At 43.6% G+C, this 25296-nt stretch overlaps 1 protein-coding gene across 1 annotated transcript; it reads left to right on the top strand.

Annotated features, from left to right (window-relative positions):
* The first annotated feature begins 18374 nt into the window (after positions 1-18374).
* LOC110220143 (uncharacterized) lies at positions 18375-24703 on the top strand. Its single transcript, XM_078146253.1, has 5 exons — positions 18375-18639; positions 18949-19174; positions 20258-20427; positions 23784-23939; positions 24457-24703. Exons 1-5 carry the CDS (start codon positions 18402-18404, stop codon positions 24522-24524), a joined length of 858 nt encoding a protein of 285 aa, XP_078002379.1. The 5' UTR covers positions 18375-18401; the 3' UTR covers positions 24525-24703.
* Positions 24704-25296: the final 593 nt, after the last annotated feature.

The following is a 25296-nucleotide window of genomic DNA, read 5'->3' as shown; positions in this document are numbered from 1 at the left end:
AAGCCATGACTTCACGAAAACAGGGACCATCTATTTGCTTATCTTGGTATTCCCAGAACTTAGCACAGTACCTGTCATACAGCAAGTGCTTAACAAAGGCTTGTTTACAGTCTGATCCCAACCCTAACCCTAACTTTGAGTCCAACTTCAACCCTAGACCTACGAGACCAAATTGCCACGGCCCTGACCTTGCCACACTGTTCCTCCCATTCCTCCCACATTGCCAATCAAGGGTATTCAAACCAAAACCCTAATCTCAGACCTCAGACCAGACCTAGACTTCTACAATTCAACTAAATTCAACAAATGTTCATTAATCATCCTGCTATGTGCCAGGCACTGTTCTAAGTGCTGTCAATACAAAGAAGGGGGAGAGGAGAACCAATCCCTCTACTCAAGGAGTTTACATTCTAATCGGGGAGACCATGCAAACTACCATGAACATACAGGCTATAAAAAGAGTATAACTGGGTGTGTGGGGGGGTAATCTGAGGGTCTGGGGCTGCCCAGTGTGAACTTGGAATTGTTCTAACTACTAAAGAGGCAACTACCCTGTCTATCTTGTTTCTGTCCTCCCAGGACAGCGGCAGGCTCCAATCAGCACAATTCCATTTTTTGTGATCCATTATAGCTTTGTCATCCAGGCATTTATCCAGACCTTTGTTGAACTCATTGATCTTTTCAACTTATTTCAAGATGAGTCAGTGGTGTGACATGACAACCAAGAAAAAAAAATCTGTGTCAAAAGGAAAAGAGAATGAAGAACTCAGCCATTGTACTTTAATCAGTCTTGGACAGATAGAACATGGAGCACCATTTGCAGGCCTGGCCACCACTAGTTAGGGAGTACATTGAATGTCCAAAGAATGTCCAAAGGAGGGCCACCAGCAGTCCATGCTTCTGAGGATCAGCTGATGAAACTGGGGGTGTTTGGCCTGGAGATGAAAAGGTTCCTGTGGGCTTGAGAGCTATTCAAATATCAGCAGGGCACACAGGTACAAGTCAGAAGTTGGTTTTGGTCTGCTTAGCCCCAGAAGGCAGAACTAAGTCCAATTAGGGGAAGGAGAAGAGAAGTTATGGGAAGGCTGAAACTCACAGGATGACTAGAAAAACTTCTAAAGTTCTTCTATAGCGTAAGAGGACTGTTTCATAGGGTAGTGAGATTCCCATCACAGAGGTTGGGGATTTTGTAGAGAAGACTCCTTCTCAGGTGCCAGATGCCAGATGAGGATCCTTCTGTTTCTCAGGCTTTGGGATTCTGGGACAATGAAAGGGCATTTCCTTCGAGCCTCTGTCTTCAAAGTAAAAAAAAAAAATGCCCATTTCTGAATCACGGGTCTAAGGAGCAGGGAACTGGAGCCAGGAAGAACCTCAAGCGTAACTGGTCCAACTCTCATTGTACAGATGAGAAAAATGGTAAGCAATGAGTATAAGTGACTTGTGTTCATACTGGTAGGAAACTTTGAAAGTGAGATTCAAACCCAAGTCCTCTGGATCTAGAATTCATGCTCTGTCTACAACCCTAAGCTCAGTCCCTAATTTATGCTAGATTGAAGTGAACATGCATGTCATTCAGTATGAAGGAGATTGAGGCAAAAGATGGGGTTTGTGATAGCAAAGGACACAGGGTGATGGTATGACGCAATGAGAGGAGGATTTTGCTTGAAGTTCAGAAGATCTAAAGGGCAGTTAGAGCATGGGGACCAGAATTAAGAAGGCTCCTCTTCTTGAGTTCAAATCCAGCCTCAGCCACTTACTGGCTGTGACCTAGGGCAAGTCACTTAACTGTGTCTGCCTCAGTTTCCTCATCTGTAAAAATAAGCTGGAGAAGGAAATGGTAAACCACTCCAGCATCTTTGCCAAGAAAACTCCAAATGGGGTCATGGAGAGTCAGGCATGATTGAACGACAACAACAATCAGAAGATCTGGGTTCTGGTTTCAATTCTTCTTTGCTCCTTGACTCCAGGAAATGCTTCACTTTCCTATCTGTCCAATCTGAGCAGATCGAGTGTTCTTAACCTTTTATGTGTCATGGACCTCTTGTGCAGTTGAGTGAAGTTATAGACTCCCTTCTCAGAATAATGTTTTTAAATGCGTAAGATAAATATTGTGATATTACAAAAGAAATAAGGATATATATTATATAATCTATCCATAGAGTATATATGATAGGATTGTGTGTATGCGTGTGTGTGTGTGTGTATATATATGTATATATATAGTAAGGATATATATAATATAATCTATCCACAGAGTATATATGATAGGATTGTGTGTATGTGTGTGTGTGTGTATATATATATATCATATATATATATATATATATATATATATATATATATATATATATATATATATATATATATATATATAATTTTCTATCCAAAGCCATAGATTTCTAAAGTCTATCAAGGGGTAGAATCCAGGTTAAACACTCCTGGAGCAGATTATCTCTAAATTCTCCTTCAGTGCTAGGATCTGTAAGCTTTTGTCTCCTCCCTCATAAGAAGGGAATAATAATGTCTGTACTACTAACCCCTCAGGATTGTGAGACACCCTTGGGGCAAGGAGAGACATCCTAGTCCTTTCTTCATAAAGAAGCATGAAATGGAAATCTCTCTTCTGAGTCTTACTGGATCAGCTCATTCTTCACTGACAGTATGTGCTTGTGCAAAACATAGAACTCAAAGGCAGGGGTTATTTCCTTCTGTCAGGCCATCGCCAGCACCATGTGCCTGGCACAGACTTAAAGGATCATTCGTTGACTGATCACTTATAAACTTTCAAGTGCTAGAAAAATTGAGGCTATAATGTAATGATTGCTTTGGTTCCCAGCATTACCTCCAACCTGACCCATTTGGTTTGTTTGTGTGGTTTTTGGGGGGTTTGGTTTTTTTTGTGGCAAGGTAATTGGGGTTAATTGACTTGTCCAGGGTCACACAACTAGTGAGTATCATGTATCCGAGGTAGAATTTGAACTCAGGTCCTCCTGACTCAGGCTCAGTGCTCTATTCACTGCACCACCTAGCTGCTCCTTGGGTTTTTTCAGTCCTTCTTAGAGTAGTCTTTAGATTCAGAGCTGGAAAAAAAAAACCAATAAAACTCTGGAGCCATGGAGTGCCTCCCTCTTATCATTTAGATGAGAAAACAGGGACCCAGGGAGTATAAGTTACTTGTCCATGGTTACACAGGTTGTAAAATGTCAAAGGTGAGATTTGAACCTGGGATCTCTGACTCTTCATTTTCCCTATTCAGGATTCAGACTCAACTATTCGGCTAACCTTTTTTTGGTCTTCTTGGCTCTAGCAACTCATCTTGGTCCCTAGCCCTGCCTTACCCTCCATCCTGTCTCCCACAAACTTGTCCAGATGCCAAATGGTGGCTGCAGCATCATTGCAAGGTAAATTAATGACCTGTTGTCCAATCTTGTCATTTTCACCTTGATAACATCTCTGTTCTATGTCCCTTTCTCTTCAGTCATAGCCACCCCACCTTTGCACAGACCTTTATCACCTTTCTCTCAGACCATTATGATAATTGCACCACCTTGGTGTTACCTTGGACTCCTCACTCTCATTTACCCCATAGATCCAATTTGTTGCCAAGTCCTATCATTTCTAGCTTCCTAATGCCTCTCTTATATGTCCCCTTCTCTCCTGTGACCCAGCTACCTTCATCCCCTGACTCCTGAACTATTCTTCACCAATGCCTCCTCTCACCAATCCATCCTCAGCTGCCAAAGTGATCTAACAAACGGGTCTTAGTGCATCACCTTCCTACCCAAGAAATTCCAATGGTTCCCATGACCTCCAGGATGAAGTAGCCAAACCTCCGTTTGGCTGTTGAAGCCCTTCACAAACTGGTCCCTCCTACCTCCCCAGTCTTCTTACACCTCGTTCCCCATCTACGTACTCTTCTACCTAGTGACATTGGCCTCCTTACTACTCTGGAACAAGATGTTCCATCCCTCAGCTCTGGGTATTTTCTCTGGCTTGTCCCCTTGAATGAGCTTCCTCATTATCTCTACATCTTAGTTTCTTTGACTTCCTTCAAGATTCATTTCAAGGGGCTTCTAGGTAGCGCAATGGATAGAGCTCTGGGTCTGCAGTCAGGAGGACCTGAGTTCAAATCTGGCCTCAGACACTTACTAGCTGTGAGATGCTGAGCAGGTCACTTAAGGCCAATTGCCTTAGAAAAAAAAAATCAATCCAAATCCCATCTTCTGTTTCTTTCCACATCCTCTCCCTTGGTCCCTGCCCACTCAGATTATCCTCCATCTATACTATATATATTTTACATGTACATAATTATGTGTATGTTGTCTCTCCCATTAAAATGTAAGCTCTTTGAGGACAGAGTTTTTTTCTTTTCTTTATATCCCCAATTCTTAGTAGAGTGACCGGCGTGTATCAAGGTCTTAGTAAAAGCTCATCGACTGACTAATTGACCTTTGGCCATCTTATTCCTCAGACACATTCCCACCTCACCCCTCACTCCCTTAAAAATGATTAAATGAGATGACACGTGTAAAAGGCCTGGCAAAGCAAACCTTAAAGCACAACATAAATGCCAGCTATTGTTCTTATTATCCACCCATTTCTGACTGCCATCCTTCTTTTCCTTCTTGGATTAGCTAAAGAGCTGCCTCCTCCCCTGACTTTCCTTCCCAGGTGCCTTGATCCCCATTGTCTGGGTTCTTCTAGGCTGCTAGAGGCATTTCACCATTTTTGGAGTCACTGTGCACCAGTCCCTGGTGGGGAAGGGGACAGAGAGAACCCTGAGGAATCAGGAAGAGCCTGAGCTTCTCATGGGGGGGCATGCTGCCCCCAAGACTGAATTGGATTCCACCTGAAGCCTCATAATGGGAAAGTATCTTCTCTTCAACTTCCTAGGGTCTTAGGTCTTCATGCAAAATTGAAAAGCAATATACTCTTGGTTTCCCGGGCCTTTGCACTTTAACAGTGGGGTATGACATAGGCATAAGTAAATAGAATATAAGTGAAACTGTTTCAAGAGTAGTGGGGAAATATAGGTAAGGGGCTCTATCTTTTGACAGAGCAAGGGGGAAATCCTGGGAGGGCTTCACAGAGGAGGCATCTGAGCTGAGCTTTGAAGGAAGAGAAGAACATCATTTTGTGTATCTGTGTATCATGCCTTTACTAGACTGTAGTGGGTGGAGTAGAAAAGCATTAATTCCTGCTTTCTGTTCAAGTTGTTTTTAATTATTATTTCTCTTGTAAAGCTAAATTCTTGTAAAACCACACCCCTGAGAATCAGGATGTGGCTGGGAGTAGCAGATGAGCCAGATGTAGCAAGATGGTGTGGTGAGAAAGGCATCCAAGGACCCAAATTCAAATCCTGATTCTGTTATTTGCTTTCTTTATGACCTGGGTAAGCTTTTCCCCTTTAAGGCCTTAGATGGTCTCTAAGATATCATCCAGGTCTGAAAGCTGTGGTATGGAAATGTGAGAACAGGAAGCTCCATGAAGGAGAAAGATATTTTGGGTTTTTTTTTTTTGGTGGAATGGGATCACATATGGAGAAGAAGATGGGGACAGAGCTATCTACATCTGTGGTTTCATCACTGTGAACAACGGCTGAGATAAAAGCTCCTTTGCCCAATGCAATTGCACTGGGTGTTGCTTCAACACCCCCACTACCATCACAAAAGAGGAATAGAGTTGCTGGACCTTTGCTTCTTAACCTGGAGTCTGGGAATTAGTGAATATTGATTTTTCCTCCCAGCACTTTGTACAGTGCCTGGCAGAAGTAGGTGGTTAATGAATGCTTCTTGACTTGACTTGTAATATTTTGATCACTGTGTTTCAGTATATTTGGTTTCCTTTGTAATCTTGATTATTTTGTGGACTTAAAAACATTCTTTTTTTATAAGGGGGCCATATGCTTCATCAGACTGTCAAAGGGATGCATGACACAAAAAAGGACCTGCACAGTCCACTTGACTCACAGTACCAATGAAGAGCAAGGTCTCAGTTTATGCCTCCCTTTTCTGTTTCCAGTTTCAACCACATCCCTGGTTTGGTCTACAAACTCTTCAATAGTAGTGCTTTCTCCATCTGATAACATCCTTATCTCCACATGGCTCCCTGGAGAATCTGCACGGTTGAACAGGCCTCTTTCCAGGTATCCAAATCAGTGTACGTGATGCTTCCCTGTTTCCTCTGCCCAACCTCTGTTTTGCCTACGCCTCTTAAAGCCTTGGGACAGCTCCTTTTAAAAGCCAACTCCAAGTGTGTGCAAAACACCTGGCACCTGGAGTCAGTGCCCAACAAAGACATCATCAGTGGATAATGAGAATTTCTCCCCTTTTCTAGGGCCTTGACATTGTTTCATGGAGATACAAGAAAGAAGAAGAATCCTCCTGCGTCATAACCTTGCTGCGTCTGATACTGTAATTCAAGAATGCAATGTGGTGCAATGTAAATAAAAATTAATTTGAAGTTGGAAGACCTGGGATTAACTCCTAACTATTGTATAGCTATGTAGTTAGCTGTGTACCACCCCAAATTAATCACTTCACTTCTTGGGCTGCAGTTTCATCATCTCTAAAGTAAGACAGCTTCTGATCCCCTGACCCCCTTATTCTGTGGACCTGATAACCTCTAAATCTCATGATTCTGTACTTCGACCTTTATGACCATGGACAAGCCATATCACGTTTCCAAGACTCATTTTCATTCCATTTGCACTACTTCCTCTCTCAACAGACTGTTCTGAGCAAACTGGTTGGTGAAAAGTGAAACAATAGGGGCAGTATGTTGCTGTGGTTAATGGGGTGATCTCAAAGTCAAGAAGATCTGAGTACAAGAACTGCCTCTGTCATGTTATTCGTGCAACCCTGACAAACTACTTAATTTCTCAGTTATTCCTCCATACCTAGAAATCTCTCCCTCCTCCTCTCTGCCTCCTGGTTTCCCTGGCTTCCTTCAAGTCTTAACTGAAATCCCACCTTCTACCAGAAGCCTTTCCCAATCTCCATTAATTCTAGCTCCTTCCTTTGATTATTTACAATTTACCCTGTTGTACATAGTTGCTTACTGGTCATCTTCCCCATTAGACTGTGAGCTCCTCAAGGGCAGGAAAGGTCTTTTGCCTTTCGTTGCACATCCCTAGCCCTTAGCAAGTTCCTGGCACATAGTAATGGGCTATCTCTGTCTAGATCATTATTTATATCTATATCAGCATGTATAAATGATAAAGGATATATATTTCAGTCAATAAGCACTTATTAAACATCTATTATATGCCAGGCACTGTGCTAAGAGTGAAGGATTCAGAGAAAGGCAAAGGTACTGCTGTTCAATAAAACCAGTGCAACCAAAATTAGGCAGAAAACAAAAAAAATTTGTACCAAGTATCTCTGATAAAGGCCTCATTTCTCAAATATATAGACAACTGAATCAAATTTATAAGAATATAAGTCATTTCCCAACTGATAAATGTTAAAAGTATATGAAGAGGAAGGTTTCAGATGAAGAAGTTAAAGCAATCTATAGTCATTGGAAAAAATGCTCTAAATCACTATTGATTAGAGAAATGCAAATTAAAACAACTCTGTGGCACCACCTCATACCTATCAGATTGGCTAATATGACAGAAAATCAAAATGATAAATGTCGGAGAAGATGTGATGGGGAAAAGATGGGAAAACGAGAGCACTGATGCATCATTGATGGAGTTGTGAACTGATCCAACCATTCTGGAGGGCAATTTGGAACAATGCTCAAAGAGCTATGAAACTGTGAATACCCTTTGATCCAGCAATACCACAACTAGGTCTGTATCTCAAAGAGATTTTTTTGAGAAAGGAAAGGAAAAGACCATTCGTACAAAAAATATTTCTAGCAGCTCTTTTTGCAGTGGCTAAGAATAGGAAATTGAAGGGATGCCCATCAATTGGGGAATGGCTGAACAAGTTGTGATATATGAATGTAATGGAATATTATTTTGCTATAAAAAATGACAAGCAGTATGATTTCAGAAAAACCTGGAGATATTTACATGAACTGATTCAAAGCGAAATGATCAGAACTAGGAGAAAATGTACACAGCAACAGCAACATTGTACAATGAAGAACTGTGAATAATTTAGCTATTCTCAGCAACGCAATGCTCTGAGACACTCCCAAAGGACTCATGATGAAGCATGCTATTCACTTCTAGAGAAAGAACTGATGTTATCTGAATACAGACTGAAGCATACTATTTTTTTACTTTCTTTTTTTATTGTTCAAGTCTTCCTATGCAAAATGAACAATATGGAAGTGTTTTACATGATTGCACATGTTGAATTGCTTACCATCTCAAGGACAGGGCAGAGGAGGGAGGGAGAGACAAAATTTGGAACTCAAAACTTAAAAAAAAAATCTTAAAAATTGTTTTAACATATCATTGGGGAAAGAGCATTTTTTGTAAAGATACTGCTCTCAAGGAGTTCACGATCTAATGGAGGAGGCAACAGGCAAAAAACTATGTATAAGCAAGTTACATAGAGGATAAATTGGAAATAATCCATAAAGGAAAGGAACTAGAATTAATAGGGATTCCAGTAGAAAACATTACTTTATCTGGAACTTGGAGGAAGCTAAGAAAGCCTGGAGGTGGAGATGAAGAGTGAGCACATTCCAGGCATGGGAGACAGCCAGAGAAAATGCCTGGAGCCAAGAGATGGGATGGTCTTGATGGAAGAAGAGCAAGGAAGCCAGTGTCCCTAGATCAAAGACAAGGTGGGATGGGATGATATATAAGAAGACTGAAAAGGTGGGAGAGGGCTGGTTGTGCGGAACTTTGAATGCCAAAAAGAGGATTCTGTATTTGATCCTGGAAGTGGAAGTGAGCTAGTAGAGATCAATGAGTAGGAGGTGGGGGAGGGGTTGGGGCAGAGGAGAGTGACATAATCAAAATAACTTTGGCAGTTAAATGAAGGATGGACTGGAGTAAGGAAAGATTTGAGGCAGGTAGTCCAACCAGCAGGCTATTACAATAGTCCAGGCATGAGGAGATTAGGGTCCACGTCAGAGTTATGGCAGTATCAGAAAAGAAAAGGGAGGAAAGGGGTGTATTTGAGAAATGTTGAAAAGATGAAATTCATGGGCATGGGTACAGATTAGATATTATGGGTGAGAGATAAAAGTCAAGGATGACACCATCGTTACAAGTCCAAAGGACTAAGGAGATGATAGTGTCCTTGGCAATAGTAGGGATGTTTGGAAATGGGGAGGGCTCAAGAGGAAAGACAATGAGTGTGTGTGTGTGTGTGTGTGTGTGTGTGTGTGTGTGCATGCACATACACATACATATACACATTCACACACATATGTGTATGTGTACAAATATGCATACATATTCACATGGGTGTTATCAATGTAGTTCTCGAGAAGCATAATTGAGTATCTCTAGAATCTTGACCAATCACTCTCCAAAGGAAACTGTGTCTACTGCCTTGAAAGCATCAGGAGAAGGGCCATGAAACTAGATGTTCTTTTCTCCAGTCTTTGAGTGGACTGCTGAACTAAGATGATAATCTCTTTTCCCCATTCCTCTGAAATACTACTAGTCTACCAGTGCAACAGGTTTGAAACAAAGCCACTTCCTTGGTTATTCTTAAGTGTTGCTCCAAATATGCACCTGCTGGCTTGTACCCTTCCCACCAAATGGTGACACCACAAATAATGCATCACCATCCTCACCATTAGCATTTATGTAGCACTGTAAGGTTTCCAATGGGATTTAAATAAGCTTTCTCATTTGATCAGTTCAACTTCTCTTGGAGTTAGTTGCTATTATTATCCTCACTTACTGATGAGGAAACTGAGGCACAGACAGCATGCGTGACATGCACAGGGTAACCCGGCTACTAAGTGTCAGAGGATGGATCTTAAGTCATTTTCCTGACTTCAAGCACAACACTCTATGCACTGTGCTTCCTAACTAGCTGAATAAACAAGCAAATCCATTTATCGAAGCCAAGAGGAAATAGAAATTGGAGAAGTTATACATAACAAAATATGCCAGATACATCTACAAGACTGAATCAGTTGTTCTGATGGGAGTGAGATAAGATCTTATCTCTTACTCAGAGAGACTCAGATCTTGCCCAAGGGAAAATTTGCTTGCCTAAATGTCTAGGGTGGCAATTGGAAATCAAGGATAGGTTGAAGAGCTGGCTTCTCCTTTCTTGTCTGCAGCTTCAGAAGTCTTTCTGTCTCTCCTCCCTGGAGTTTGTCCCAAATGAAGTCTGCAAGCATGTGTGTCCCTCTTGGACAATGCCTGGAACTGTAGGCACAGTGAATTATAGCGAGAATTAGTCCACTGCCCTGACCCCATCTTATTCGAAGCCTCCATTTTGTGACTGAATAGCTGCTATATAAGTTGTTTTCTTACAGCAAGATAAGGATCTGAGTGGCATAATTTGACAATAATTTGTGGGTCCCTTAAATTTGGTAATCAACTGCTAATGATGTGTGGGTCTCTCACATTTGGTAAACAACTGCTAAAGACATATGTCCTCCAAATGCGGCAAACAACTGATAAACATTTGATAGCAATGTGAGCTTTGATTATGGTTTCCTTTTGTCATAAGCTTAGGTACCAATCACCACTGAGAACCTGAATATAACCAGACTCCCCATTATTCAACTTTGTCTTGGGTCATGACTGAAGCTGGATCCTGCGATCCTTCATTTGCATTCAAGTATCCCCCATGTTTTCTCTAGGACAATGCTGATTAACTAGTGGAGATTTGCCCACTGGTGAAGCAAGCACGTGGGCTGTAGTTGGCCTGAGAAGGAACTTTGTCCTTGAGTGCTGGCAGGAAATATCTTAACTAAGAAGTTATAGGAAATTGGATTAGTGGTTTATTGCTATTGGGGTCACCTGTATGCTGTAACAGATCACATAAACTAATGTTTGCATGTATTTGATGAATGAAGACTGATTGCTAATGTTGAGAAGTATAAACCTAATTACTATTTCCACTGCACTAGGTTTAGTATCAATAAATTGGTCTGCATGTGCACTATGCATTGATTTCAGAATTCTCACCACTATTTAGTAGGGAGCTCATGCACACAGCAGCATGCAAAATGCCCTATTTTGCATGGGGTGAGAGGAATCACTGTTATTTATGGAAAGACAAAAAATTGAGAATTCTTATAAAGCCATCCACCAAATTTCCCAGAAAATCTAATGCATATGTATGTATCCATAGGTGTATATGTATGTATACATAGATGTATATGTATACATGTGCATACCTATATATACACATATGTATGTACGTGTATACATGTATGTGTATACAAGCTTGTTGACTTGATGTAACTGACCCCATTGTGTTTTAAGCCTTCATTCTGAGACTGGGCCGTAGTGACGGTATGGCCTGATAATAACTTGTGTGTCCCCCATGCCTGGAATTCTCTCTCTCTTCACCTCCATCTCCCGGACATCTTGGCTTTGTTCAGTTCCCAGCTAAAACCTTACATTGTACAATCAGCCTTTCTGGATCCCCTCAATGTCAGTGATTTCCTCCTGATTATTGTCTCCAAATTATCCTGTATGTCTCTCATTGTCCAAACTTATTTGCGTGTTATCTTCCTCATTAGCCCGTGAACTCCTTGAGAAAAGGGACTATTTTTTGCTTTTTCATTTGTTTTTGTTTTTTCTGTTTGTTACCAGGGCTGATCAGGTGCTTGATACATTGGTGGCGGTGGTAGCGAGCCTCTTCAGTCATGTCTGACTCTTTCTGGCCCCATTTGGGTTTTCTTGGCAAAGACACTGAAGCGGTTTGCCATTTCTTTCTTCAGTTCATAGTAGGTGCTTGATAAATGCTTCTTGACTGGTCCCTCCTGCTATCTATATCAATGTCATGAATTCCATGAAGCCACTGTTGAATCAGGAAGAAGCTTTATTAACAATCTGGAAAGGTTGGGTGTCCGGCATGTGTAAGAGCATACCTGTAAGATCATATGTATCAACAAATGCCTGCCTTTGTATTCCCTATTCTCCATTCAAATTTCCTTCCCCTGTCTACCCATTCACTGGGTACTATAGAGGTTAGAGCCTATCCAAAGTGTCTAATTTCCCCGCATGAGTCTCTACCTCTAATTATATCTCCCGCTCCCCACAATTCAGCCACCCCGTCCCTTGCTAACCTCAGAACTGGTTCTCCCACCTGTTAGTCTATTCACCACCACGAGTATTTTCTTATTCTAATGTAACTCCCTTTTGTTCAACTTCCACCTAGCCCCCAGACAGCATTCCTTAAGGTTTCCACTTGACTTTTTGTAGAAATAATAGTAATAATTTAAAAAAAAAAACTATTTCTCTGACTCCAACCTCTGGTGCAGAATCAACATCTATATATCCCACATTCCCACTTCTAAGTCTGAGGAAACTTTAGGGATACAGACTGGATCTTCTGATTTTACTTGTCTAAGAAGCTTTCCTATAAGGAAAGTCTCTCCCCCAGTGCAGATCAACACCTTCTCTGCAGCTAATAGCCTGAGAGAGTTTAAGTGACCTGCCTAGTGTAGGGTAGGGTCAGGACTAAGGTCTAAGCTGGCTTTGTATCCTAAACTCCACTTCATCCAGGATTAAAACAAAGACCGGGGAGATCAGGGCCAGAGACAAGTAAACAACATACTGAGGAGGCAACCAAGTCTGGTCCCTGGCCCCAGAACAACCTCATCTCATCACCATGGCCTCTTCGAATTCCGGTCTTCCTTCCAAGGCTTTTCTCAAGTGCCACCACCAACCATACAGCACCATCCCATAACTATGGTGCTCCCACTACCATGAGACTTCATTGGCTCTATAGCTATTTGGTATTTGCCTTCATATCCCCTCTCTCCCAACCTAGACAATATTGGCTCCTGGAGGATAGGGATGGCTTTTTGTCTGTAGCCTCCGAACCCCATACACAGAGCCCAGAACCCAGATTCATCAGGTCATGGATTTAGAGCTGGGAGGAACGTCACAAGCCTTTTATTTTACAAGTGAGCAACTGAGATCCAGGGGGATGTAGCAATTTGTCATACATTGAGATCATACATTGAGTCAATGGCAGCCCCAGGATTTGAACCCAGGTCCCCTGACTTGGAAGGAAGACAGCGAGAGACATAGAGGATAATTTGGAGATGATAATCAGGAGGAAGTCACTGACATTGAGGGGATCCAGAAAGGCTGATTGTACAACGTAAGGTTTTAGCTGGGAACTGAACAAAGCCAAGATGTCCGGGAGATGGAGGTGAAGAGAGAATTCCAGGCATGGGGGACACACAAGTTATTATCAGGCCGTACCATCACTACGACCCAGTCTCAAAATGAAGGCTTAAAACACAGTACCATGCTGCCTCCAGCAGGCACTTAATAAATTCATGGGGAATGACTGTGAAGAGACTAGAAAGTGATCTCTGAAAGGATGAGTAGAAAGAACGGGGAATGTTTAGGCCAGAGGACCACAGGGCAGCTAGGTGACACAGTGGAGAGAATGCTGGGCCTGAGTTCAAATCCAGCCTCAGATACTTACTAGCTGTGTGCCCCTGGGCAAGATACTTAGCCCTGTTTGCCTCAGTTTCCTCATCTATAAAATGAGCTGAAGAAGGAAATGGCAAACCACTCCAGTGTCTCTGCCAAGAAAGCCCTAAAAAGGGTCAGGAAAAGTCAGACACGACTGGAAAACAGCTAACCGGTAGTAACAAGTGCAGAGGAAGAGGAATCTTGCAGGAGCCGGGAGAGCTGTCTTCGTGTGCCTGAAGGGCTGGTTTGTGGAAGAGGGATCGCATGCATTCCCTTTGGCCTCAGGAAGGAAGTATGGGGGCAAAATTAGGAGTGGTGGCACAGGTAGCAAAGTGGAACGTTGTATCCCCTGTCAGGAAAAAGAACCGTCGATCATTCTAGCTGTTAAGAGGAACTCACAGGTTTCTGGTAACTGGAGGGGCCCTGGGCTACGTGTCCTGGGGTTCTGATGCATGGCCTAACAAGCAAGAGTCACCACATGAGATTTCACCCAAATCACACACATACTACATGAGCCTACGTAATACATGTAGATGTAGATTTCTATGGACATATGGGAAGGAAGGAAATCAGCATTTATTAATCATTTACCATGTACCAGGCACTGCACGAAGTGATTTTCAAATATCATCTCATTCAATCTTCACAACAACCCTGAGATGTAGGTGCTATTACTATTCCCACTTTATAGCTGAGGAAACTGAGGAAAACAGAGGTTGGGTGACTGGCCCTGGGTCACACAAATAGTATCTATGGCCATATTTGAAATCAGATCTACCTGACCCCAGGCCCAGGACTCTATCCATTTGGCCACCTGCTATATATTCCAAGCCCAATGCCCTCTATCCACTGTGCCATGCCACTACCTTGTGGCTGAATAGGAAATGGACTGGAGTGGGGAAAGACTATAGGCATATTGACCCACCTATTTCAATAGTTCTGCCATGAGGCGATGAAGTGCAGACATTCATGTCTGCACCAGTGGTGACAGTATCAGAGAAGAGGAAGAGGCAAATTTGAGAGACATTGCAAGGGTGAGACCTTGACAACAGACTAGAAATGAGATGTGAGTGATAACAAGGAGTCTAAAGCATCGCCTAGTTTGGGAGCCTTGTAGACTGAGGGGGAAATGGTGCCCTTGACAGTGATGGGTAAGTTTGAAAAAGGGGAGGGGTTTTTTGGGGGGGAATAATGAGTGTGTATGTACATGTGTATTGTGTGCATGTGTGCACATGAGTACATGTGCCTATATGTATACATAGCCATATACCTATAAATGTGTATAGATGTCAATATGCAGAAAGATCTATGCACATACATATATACTTACATATACACATACATATGCATATACAAACACAGGTGCACCTAGGTGTCAAGTTATGTATCTATATCCACATGGGTACTCTAAAGACCGCTCACAAGAGGTATAAAAAGATAACTCTGCCATCTTACTCCATCCCATTTGGAGGGAAACTGTGTCTCTTGTCCTGAAAGAAATAGGACAAGGGCCATGAAGCTGGGCACTTTCTCAAGTCTTTGAGAGTTGGACAAGGCTAGAGTTATACCCCCTTGCTTCCTCCCCAATATTTCCTTTCTAGGGGTGCCAAAATAATGCCACTTCCATGGTCACTTTTAAGGTGGCATGGTTGCCCCCAAGCCTTTATCTGTTGTTTGGGGACCCTTCCCACAAAAATAATGGCTCTACACAAAGCCATTGCATGTAAGAAATAATAACAATCATAGCTAGCGTTTGTATACTGCTTTAAGGCTTGCAAAGGAATTTAAACGTGCTGTCTCATTTGATTATCATCAATATGCTGGGAGGTTAAGTGCGATTATTATCCCCATTTTACAGAGGAGAAAACTAAGGCACGGAGAGCATAACTGATGTGCCCGGCTAGTGTCTGAGGATGGATCTTAAGCCATTTTCTTGACTTCGAGTCCCAACACTCTCTACATTGTGCCTACTAAGCCAGCTGAATGGTGAGTAAACTCATTTATCCAGGCCCAAAAGAAATAGAAACATACACAGACTTGAATCAGCTGTTCTGATGGGAGTGAGTTAAGATCTCAACTCAAACCAAGAGACAGAGAGATAGAGACAGAGACAGAGATAGGCATAGAAGATAGGTAGACAGAAAGACACAGAGAGACAGAGAGGGACCCAGATCTCCCCCAAGGGGTAAGGGCTGTAGGCTAGAAATCAAAGTGTGAAGAGCCAGCTTCCCCCTTCTTGTCTGCAGCTTCAGAAGTCTTTCTCTCTCTCCCCTCCCTTGAACTGCCTCAAAGAAAGTCCTCAAGTGTATATGTCTCTTGTGGGGAATGTATCCAACCAGCTCCATTCCTTACATGGGCATATAGCATTCTAGTGAGAATACAGTTCTTTTAATGTGACTTACTCCATTTTGTCACAAAGCAGTTGTGCTGTGTTGGGTTTTTTTTGTTTTGTTTTGTTTTTTCCCCTCCAGTAACAAGATAAAAATTGAAATGACATAATCTTCCAATAGCCTATGTGCCCCAAATTTGGTAAACAATTATGAATGACATGTCTGATAAACAGCTGCTAAGGACAGGTGTCCCCCGAATCTGGTAAACCACTCATATATATTTGATCATGACATGAGCTTTGACATTTTCTTTGCATCATCCTCTTAGGGAAGCAATCACCCATAAGGACTTAGCCAGATCCCCAGTCATCAGCCTGTCCCTGGGTTGCAAACCCCAAGTCTGAATTCAGTATCACCTTAAGTTGCGACTGTGTTCCTCACACTTGAAATGCAACTAGTCTTCACGTCCACTTGAGGGCAGTCAGTGAGATACAAGGCTTCCAGCAGGGCAGAGAAGGAAGTGCTGGCTGATGGATGGATTTGAAGACTTGCCTTGGAGGAATATACAAGGCTTCCAGCTGGGCAGAGAGGGAAACTTGTCACTGAGTACTTCTATGGGACGTGTTTACTGGGAAACCCCAGCAAATCAAGTTGGTGGTTTATTCCTCATGGGGTTAATGCGCGTATTGTCAAATAAATTATATAAATTCATGTTTTTATGCCTTTGGTTGATAAAGTTTGATAGCTAGAATTGAGAAGTATAGGTTTCCATTGTACTAGTGAGCATAAATAAAAATAAATCTCTTTTGCATGATCACCATGCATTATAGGTATTGTTTCAGAAATCTAACTAGCTGTCACTTCATGCACATAGGAGCATTTAGAAAAATGTTGGATGGTTTCGAGGAAACCTGTGTTATACATAGGAAGACAAAAAATTAAAAGTCCTATAAGGTCATCTACCCTACTTCCCAGACAATATAATGGTGCTACAATTTACTTATGCAAACTGTTTTGATTTTAGAGACAGAAGGAGTTTGGAAATAATACACTCAGAAAATGAATAAAGGTGATTTTAATTTGGCCAGTTGCCTAAAATGGAGGACCTGGTATAGTAGATCCAGAAACAAAGTACCTGAGTTCAAATTCTGACCCTGTCACTTATTCGCTGTGGAAAAGCCACTTAAATTCTGTGTCTCAATGATCTAGACTATAACATGAAGATAATATTAAGGTCTTACAAAGTACTGTGAGGAAAGTACTTTTTCCACAACAGAACAAAATGTAATTGATTTTCATGATTACAGGTGGAGAAACTGAGTTCTTCACCTGACAGATTAAATCAATTACCTAAAGTTACAAAGGTGAAGAACTGAATTAGGATTCAAACCTAGGTCTTCTGACTTCAGAGCCAATGCTTGGCCAAAAACCTCCTCCAGCTCTAAATTCTATAGTTCTCTTTAATGGTTTTTGACATGGCTCCAAATCTGGCTTGATTCCCAGATGATCTATCTCTATCCACCTCTCCTTTCTGGTCAGCATAACATCAACTATAAGAAGCCATCTTTCCTTTATTAAGCTCTTGGCTCCCTAAGGATCATAAGGGAGGTCACAGGTGGGCCTTTTGGTCTAGGGAGATGTATAGGGATGGGGGTGGGGTAGGCAGAAGCTGAGGGGGAGGGAGTTCTGAAGCAGTTGGAGAATCCGTTTGGAGTGGCTGCTCTTTTACTGCTCCTTCATGTCTCATAACCCTTTCCCCAAGAATTGGGGTCTGGCCCACCATCAACCCCACAGTTCCTTTGGGGGAGAGTTTGGAAGGTGAGAGATGAGGCTGAGGTAAGAGGATTCTCCAAAAAGTCCCCTCGTGGACTACTTGGACAGTGTGGTCCTTCAGCTTGGTCTGAGAACAGGTAGGGGACAATGTGGCCCATAGGAGGTGAGATCCATTTGGGGTTTGCTAAAAAAAAAAAAAATTTAAATCACCTCAGACACTAGCTGTGTGACCGTAGGGAAGTCATTTAGCCCTGTTTACATCCGTTTCCTCATCTGTAAAATGAGTTGGAGAAGGGAATGGCAAACCACTCCAGTATCTTTGCCAAGAAAACCCCAAATAGGGTCACGAGGAATCAGACATGATTGAAATGACTCAAGTACCCTGGATGTCAGGACCAGAGCTGCCATGTGGGAAAGAAGAGAGGGAGGTGCTTGGAGTTGGAAATCAGGATTGAGGATCAAGATTCAGTAATAAATCAGGTCAGGGATTGGTGAAGTGATCGGGCAAAAGTCCCAAGATGAGTTGGCTTTAGTGTAAGGTCAGGCTTCCCCAGCATCAGAAGCAGAAATCCAGAGGTTGCAATGGTTTGGTGGCGTACTTTGTGACTAGAAGTCGTGGCGTCAGGAGGTCACAGAGGCCACTTCTGTTTAGATTGGACTAGACTGTTGCTGAGGTCCCTTCCAAATTGGCCATTTGGGGGAAACTCACTGCTGGTCATTTCTACAGATGGAAGGGGATTCAAAAGCGCAGGATCTCCATGTTACCTCTCAGTCATCGGCTGTTGCACCGAGCACGCCATCTGAGCCGGGAGCTCTGTCTGCTGCTGAGCCTGGCTGGGCTAGCCATCGCCGGTCTGCTTTCTCTGTATAAGTCATGGATTCGCTTTTATGTGCCAGTGGGTATTCCTGGCAACTTCACCGTCATTGACATCTACACCTCTCTCCTTGTTCCCTGCCCAGAAACCGAATGCACACTGGAGCCTGACCAGCCGCCCTGTGAGTCTGCCTGTCCCCCTCACCCAGGAACTCACCCATCCCTGAGCAGAGAGCACCCTTTCACTGGGAGACCTATCGCAGAAAAGAGATCCAAACACCACGGGCTCTCATCTCATCCCATCCCAAGCAAAGACCTCCCTCTTGCCTAGGACACCCTCCCCAAAATTAGAGAACCCCTACTTAATTGGAAACTTCCTCCTCACTCTGGGATGGTCTCCCCTCCCTTCCAGTTTTCCCCAAGACCCCAAATCCCTATTCCCCGAGAGTCCTAACCCATTAGACATTCACCCCTTTTCCTTCTTTCCTCAGATTACCTGAATTACTCCGTCATCTTCATACTCATTGCTAGCCTCGTCAGTTTCCTTCTCTGCCTGGCCCTGGCCTACTCCATTATCTTCTTCACAGGCTCAGTGCCCATCTTTGACCTCTCCACCTCCATTGCCAGCTTCATTGCAGGCATGATCCCTAATTCTTGGCCCTTTTCTGATCCCAATTCCCAATACAATCTCATTACCAATTCAATCCAGACTCAACTTTACCCCCATCCTTAATTCCCCAAAACCCTTATCCAAGGTCCAGCCTCATTCCCATTCTTGTCTAACCTCATCTCTGTCCCCAAGCTCATTCCCAGTCTTATCTCTATCTGACCCTCTGGTGTTTTTTTCTACAAAGAAGAGATATAGTCATTAGTGATATCCAGGGGCCCCATTACTGTTGAAGGGCCAGAGGAACTGATTAGTGTACTGGTAGGATTTGGAGAGAAACAGGTTCTACCCCTATCCTCATTGGGCAGGAATAGACAGTGAAGAATTCATGAGGGAGGTCAGTCAATCAGCAAACATTTGTTAAGTGCTTACTATGTTCCAGGCACTTATTAAGTACTGGGGGAAGGAAGCAAGCAAGCAAGAAAGGAAACAAGCATTTATTAAGCACCTAACATGTGCCAGGCTCTGTGCTAAGTGCTTTATAAATATTATCACATTTTCATCCTTACAGCAACCCTGGGAGGTAGGTGCTGTTACTACTGTCATTTTACAGTTAAGAAAACTTAAGCTAGATGGAGATTAAGTGACTAGTCTAGGGTCACACAGGCAGGAAGTGTTTCAGAAAGGATTAAAATTCAGGCCACCCTAACTGTAAACTTAATGGTTTCTCCACTCTTCCACCTATCTGGGGTACAAAGAAAGATAGAAATTGATTATCCCCTTGAACTCAATTTCTGAAGAGTGAGACAACATGCAAATGCCTAGATAAAAGAAGATATCTCCAGAGGATATGGAGGCTGATCTGAGAGGGAAAAGCATTAGCAGGTGAGGGATTGGGATGAAAAGGCTATCCCAGATCCTGCAGTTCCACCAAAGAGCACCCTTATGTCATTTCTTCACATTTGCCAGCCAAACTCCTCAGAGGGAGCCCAAGTCTCAGTCACCACCACCATCACGTCTAGGTCTATCAGATGCTTCCCGTAAGACACCCCTGGGAGGGAGTTACTGGGAGATCCTCATTGGAAAGAGGAGAAAATCGTGGCCCAGACAGGCAAAATGCCTTCCCCAAGGTCACACGGCAAGTAAATGTTAAACTGAGGTCAACAGATGCGCATGCTCTTCCCATTTGCCAGGGTGCCTCTGTACAATATTTTCCTCCAGTTCTGTGTCACCTTAGAGAAGTTTAGGCCCCATGATATGGAGCAGGAAGGGCCTGGAGAGGGTGACTCAGCCAGCCCCCTCACTTTACAGATAGGGAAACTGAGACTCGAAAAGGTGGCACAACCTTACCTTAGTCATACAGGTAAGACGTACAGAAGGGGCATTTGAACCCCTTTTTCCTAGGGCCCCAGGCAAAGAGTTCCTAAGCCTAGGGAATATGTTGGATCCAGCCCAGCTGCAGAACAGGAGCCAGGTAAAACAGTTAAGGAGGTGAGCCTATGATCAGGTGGTTTTCTTTCCTGGCCACTTCTAATTACTTTAAGTGTCAGATGCACTTTTTTTTCTGACTTTGCCCACTTGGTTTTCTTTCTCAAATACCTCCTGTTTTGAGGGCCTGTGACTTCACTGTTGTGAATGCTGCACCATAAAAAGGCATCCTGGCCCCTCCACCTCTGTAGCTAAGCCCAAAACACTATCATCAGAAGGTCTGACCCTGGGCTTCAGTAAATGCGGTTAGGCCGATACTCCCATGAGAAGTACCCATTTACATGGCCTGGGACCACATTGAAATCCTGCCTACTTTGGCAGGATGGGTCAGAACTCATCTGTTGACACAGGTGTCATGAAGGTAAGCTCCACATCATGTTGAGAAATGGGGGATGTTAGAAGAGGCTTCCTTGTCAATAAACCAACAGAACTCACGTTTATGGCCTGGAATCTGTGGCTGAAAGGGAAATGTGGGGGAACTCCCAAGGCAAGAGGGGACTATTTAGTCCAGGAAAGAACAGGTGGGTGACTCCTGTTATGGCAGCTAAGGCAGGTGAAGGAAGTGGTGATTAGGAACAGGGTGTGGTAGATCCGCCAGCCTGGGCACTAAGGTCAGGACACTTGGGTCTTTGAGCTCAGTAAGTAAAGAAGCCTGAGAAAGTCTGGGAAATGGGAAAACCCAGGGACCAAAGGAGAAGAGTCCCTGCCTGACTCTAAGAGAGCCCACATTTCTGAGCATGGCAGGTCATGCCTGTGATCTCTGCTCCTTGGGATGATCTCTTGACACTGGGGTTTCTGAGCTGCAGTGGGCTAAGCCTTTCAGGTATCCAAACAAGGGCTACATTGAAGCATTGAGCCCTGAGATTGATCAAAAGGGGCTGAACTGGCCTAGGTTGGAAACACAGCAGGTTAAAATTACATTGAGAGCTGCACCAGACCTACGAGTCTCTGTTGCACGTCCAACCTTGGCAAGATAGGGAGACTAAAAAAAATCCCAAATCTCTGGGAAATCCAAGAGAGGTAAGACCTACCTCTTGGTAAAGTGGGTGGGATTCTTCCTAAAAATGTTTCTGAACACTGAGTGCAGAGTTGGGGGTCCTACCACACCCTTTACTCTCAGCATGACTTTGAGCGAATCACTTGGCTTCCCAGGCCTCAGTTTCCCTCCCTGTAAGATGAGAGTGTTGGCCTAGATATCTAATATATCTAGATATAATAATAATTGTAATTAGCAGTCATGTAGCGCTCTAAGGTTTGCAAAGTGCTTCACGTATTATCTCATTTGGTCCCAAAGATAGTCCTGCGAGGTAGGGGCTATTGTTGAGGCTGAGATATTAAATGACTAGCCCAGGGTCCACGAGCAGCTAGTGTGTGAGGCAAGTTGTCCTGACTGCAACTCTGCCCACTGAGCCATCTCCATCTGGCTGGGGAGATCCCAACCTGGCCTCTGAGGTCCAGTTCCACTCTTGGACGAGTTCAGACCAGATCTCTCACTCCAGATCTAGCAATAAAACAGTTTGGTGGACAGCCCAGCCCAGGCACCACAAGCTTGGCCCCAAAGGTGGGGGTTGCCACATCTCAGGAGCCACATAGCTCTCTGTTCCTTCTAGCTCAGTCCAAGCTCTCTGCCTTTCTCCATCTTCATAGCTGCCCAGCACCAGCCAGACTTCCAGAGAAGCCTTGCTGGCCATTGATTTTATAAGAACGTGAGTCTGCAGCTAGACCAGACCAAAGAGGTCGTCTACAACACATTCTTCATTTTACAGTAAGCACCACCGAGGCCCAGACGGGTTATATGAATGTGGCCAAGATGGGATTCAGAGCAGCAACTTTAGAGATCATTTAGGCCACCTCGTTTTACACATGAGGAAACTGAGGTGCAGAGAGGCAAGGGCCTCACTCAGAGCCATAGAGCCATCATGAAAGTCTGAGGCAGGATTTGAATCATGGTCCTTCCAACCTCGAGGCCAGCCTTGTACCCACTGTGAGCTGTGCACTCTTCCCTTCCCCCACTCCCCACCCTAGATTCCTCCACTGGGCCACAATGTCTTTCTTAATGCAGGGGAAAAGTCCTCAAGGGATCGTTGCACACACCCTTCTTATTGTATCCATGAGGACATACCGTACCTTGACCCCAACATAGTGAGGTCATTCTTCTTCTCTTCAAACAACCCATCTAGGAGGAAGCTGAGAGCTGGAGGGGGGAGACCTTATAGCAGACCGACAGCTAGAAAAGGCACTTGGGGGATGGTGTGTCATTCTCATCAAAAGAGAGGAGAGTCACGCCTTCACACTGGCCTCTTGGGGCCAAGGAGGGCTTACCATGACCCCATCCCTGTAGTAAGGGAGGTCTAAGCCCCATGGTTAGTGTTTCTAGCTAACAGTTATAAAGTGCTTTAAGGTTTTCAAAGCAATAGATAGATAGATAGATAGATAGATAGATAGATAGATAGATAGATAGATAGAATAAGATAGCTAGGAGAGATAGATAGGTAGATAGAATAAAATGGCTAGACATGATAGATAGATAGATAGATAGATAGATAGATAGATAGATAGATAGATAGATAGATAAGATAGCTAGGAGAGATAGGTAGATAGAATAAAATGGCTAGACATGATAGATAGATAGATAGATAGATAGATAGATAGATAGATGGATAGATAGATAGATAGATAGATAGATAGATAGATAGATAGAATAAGATAAATAGGAAAGATAGATGGATGATAGATAGATAGATGGATAGATAGAATAAGATAGATAGGAGAGATAGACATAGATAGATAGATAGATAGATAGATAGATACATACATACATACATACATACATACATAGATATATAGATAGATAGAATAAGATAGGAGAGATAGGTAAAAAAAATAAGAGAGAGATATATAAAATGTATATATACACGCACATATATATGCATACATATATATAGTGCTTTATGTATATATAATGTTCATATGCATGTGTGTGTATTTATATACACAAACCTATACATATGGATATACATCCATATATATGTATCTATCCCTCTGTCTTCTTATACCTATCTATCTATCTGACATCCCTGTTTTACGGATGAGGAAAAATGAAGCTCAATAAGGCTAAGTGACTGGCCACAGGCCACACAGGTTCTAAATATTCTGGGTGGGAATTGAACCCAGGACATCTTGCCTCCCAGGCAGCACTCTCTCCACGCCCCCAGCCCTGCCTCTTGTGACCTGTGTTTCCTGTCCTGTGCCAAGGCCTGTTCCTGTTCCTGTGCGCCCTGTTCTACCTGCTTCAGGCCCGGAATTTCCTGCAGGAGGGAATGAGCTACACCCTGGAAATAAACTACTACCTGACATGGGCGGGCATCTTCCTCTTCATGATGACAGGTGGGGATGAAAGCCGAGGCTCCCTCTGGGATGAAGCTGGGGCTGGGGCAGGGACAGAGCTTGCCTGGGGGGTGGGAATGGGGAGAGGCTGGCAATGAGGTGAGGATGAGGATGAGGATGAGGCTGGAACACAGAGCGGGGACGGACTTTGCTGTCAGATTAGGGAAGGGGTAGAAGAGGCTAAGAAAGGTGGTCTAGGGATGGTGTGGAGGTGGGACGGAAAGGAGGCAAGGGAGGAGAGGATAAAGAGAGTCCAGGGACATGGGTTCAAATCCCACATCCTGCACGACCTTGGGCCAGTCGCAATCTTCCTAGGCCTCAGTTTCCCTAAGTAAAATGACACAGTTGGACTAGTTGAACTCTTCAGATCTGTGGTCTTGAGAACTAGGGATGTTTGGGGTGGGAAATGGTCTGGGGTGAGGATGGTACATGGAAGGAGGAAGAGATATATGATAGGAATGGGCATGGGGGAGGATGGAGAAGGAAAATGATTTCTCATACTCAATTCTTCTCATAGGCTTCCTTTGCTTCCTCAACTATCTGAATTTCTGGTCTATAATTACACCTGGAGGGTGCTGGCTTTAGGCCATTAAGATTGATTCTTACCCTGGTCCCTGCCCTCACGACTTCTTACTCCCACCCCAACCCTTACACCTTCCTAGCTGAGCCCATCACCACCCTTGGGCCATCCCTTCTTCCCACTTGACTCCTCAATTTAATAAACTCATGTGTCCTCACTCTTCCCAACCTGAAGTCCTTCCACTCAATCAGCTTGACTTTACTGAGCTCCCCTGAGCCCCCTACCTCATGGGCTCCATGTTTCTTCCCATTACATGCTCCAGAAAGTAAGAAGCCATGGTCCTTGCTCTCAGGATGTCACAGTCTGGTTAGGGAGATGGGGACCCCACAATTGCAACCCTAAGGGGAATCCCAGAATCGCTGGGTTGCTGGCATTGATAGTGTCATCCAGTATGCACAGAGCTTTACATGGCTGTCCTTGGACCCTCACAATAACCATTGTGGTCCCTGTTTTACAGAGGAGGAAGTCAAGACTGAGGGTCACACCGAGACAGGATTTGAACTCAGCTTTGCACTGACTCTATGGCCAACACTTTATGGTTGTCCCCTTACTAACTTGAAATAAATCTCCCCTTGTGTTATGGAAGCAGCCTGAATTTGGAGGCAGAAGGCCTAGGTTTAAGTCTGAGCTCTGCTGCTTTCTGGAATCTTGGACAAAACCCAATGTCTCTCAGTTTCTTCCTCTGTTCATTGAAGGGCAAGGCTTGCACAATCTCCAAAGGAGAAGGCTGGAGAGGTGGTCTGGGGCCTGAGGGGAGAGAAAAAACTTAGGGGAATT

The sequence above is a fragment of the Phascolarctos cinereus genome, unplaced genomic scaffold (assembly GCF_003287225.1).
Source record: "Phascolarctos cinereus isolate Bilbo 61053 unplaced genomic scaffold, phaCin_HiC Scaffold_726;HRSCAF=1367, whole genome shotgun sequence".
Lineage (NCBI taxonomy): Eukaryota > Metazoa > Chordata > Mammalia > Diprotodontia > Phascolarctidae > Phascolarctos > Phascolarctos cinereus.
This window is presented reverse-complemented; position numbering and strand designations above follow the sequence as displayed.

Excerpts from the sequence above, each read along its gene's own strand:
- LOC110220143 (XM_078146253.1), top strand. The coding sequence starts at position 18,402 with ATGTTACCTCTCAGTCATCGGCTGTTGCACCGAGCACGCCATCTGAGC. Across the intron at positions 18,640-18,948 it reads GGAGCCTGACCAGCCGCCCT|ATTACCTGAATTACTCCGTC; the intron begins GTGAGTCTGCCT and ends TTCTTTCCTCAG. Across the intron at positions 23,940-24,456 it reads CTTCCTCTTCATGATGACAG|GCTTCCTTTGCTTCCTCAAC; the intron begins GTGGGGATGAAA and ends TTCTTCTCATAG.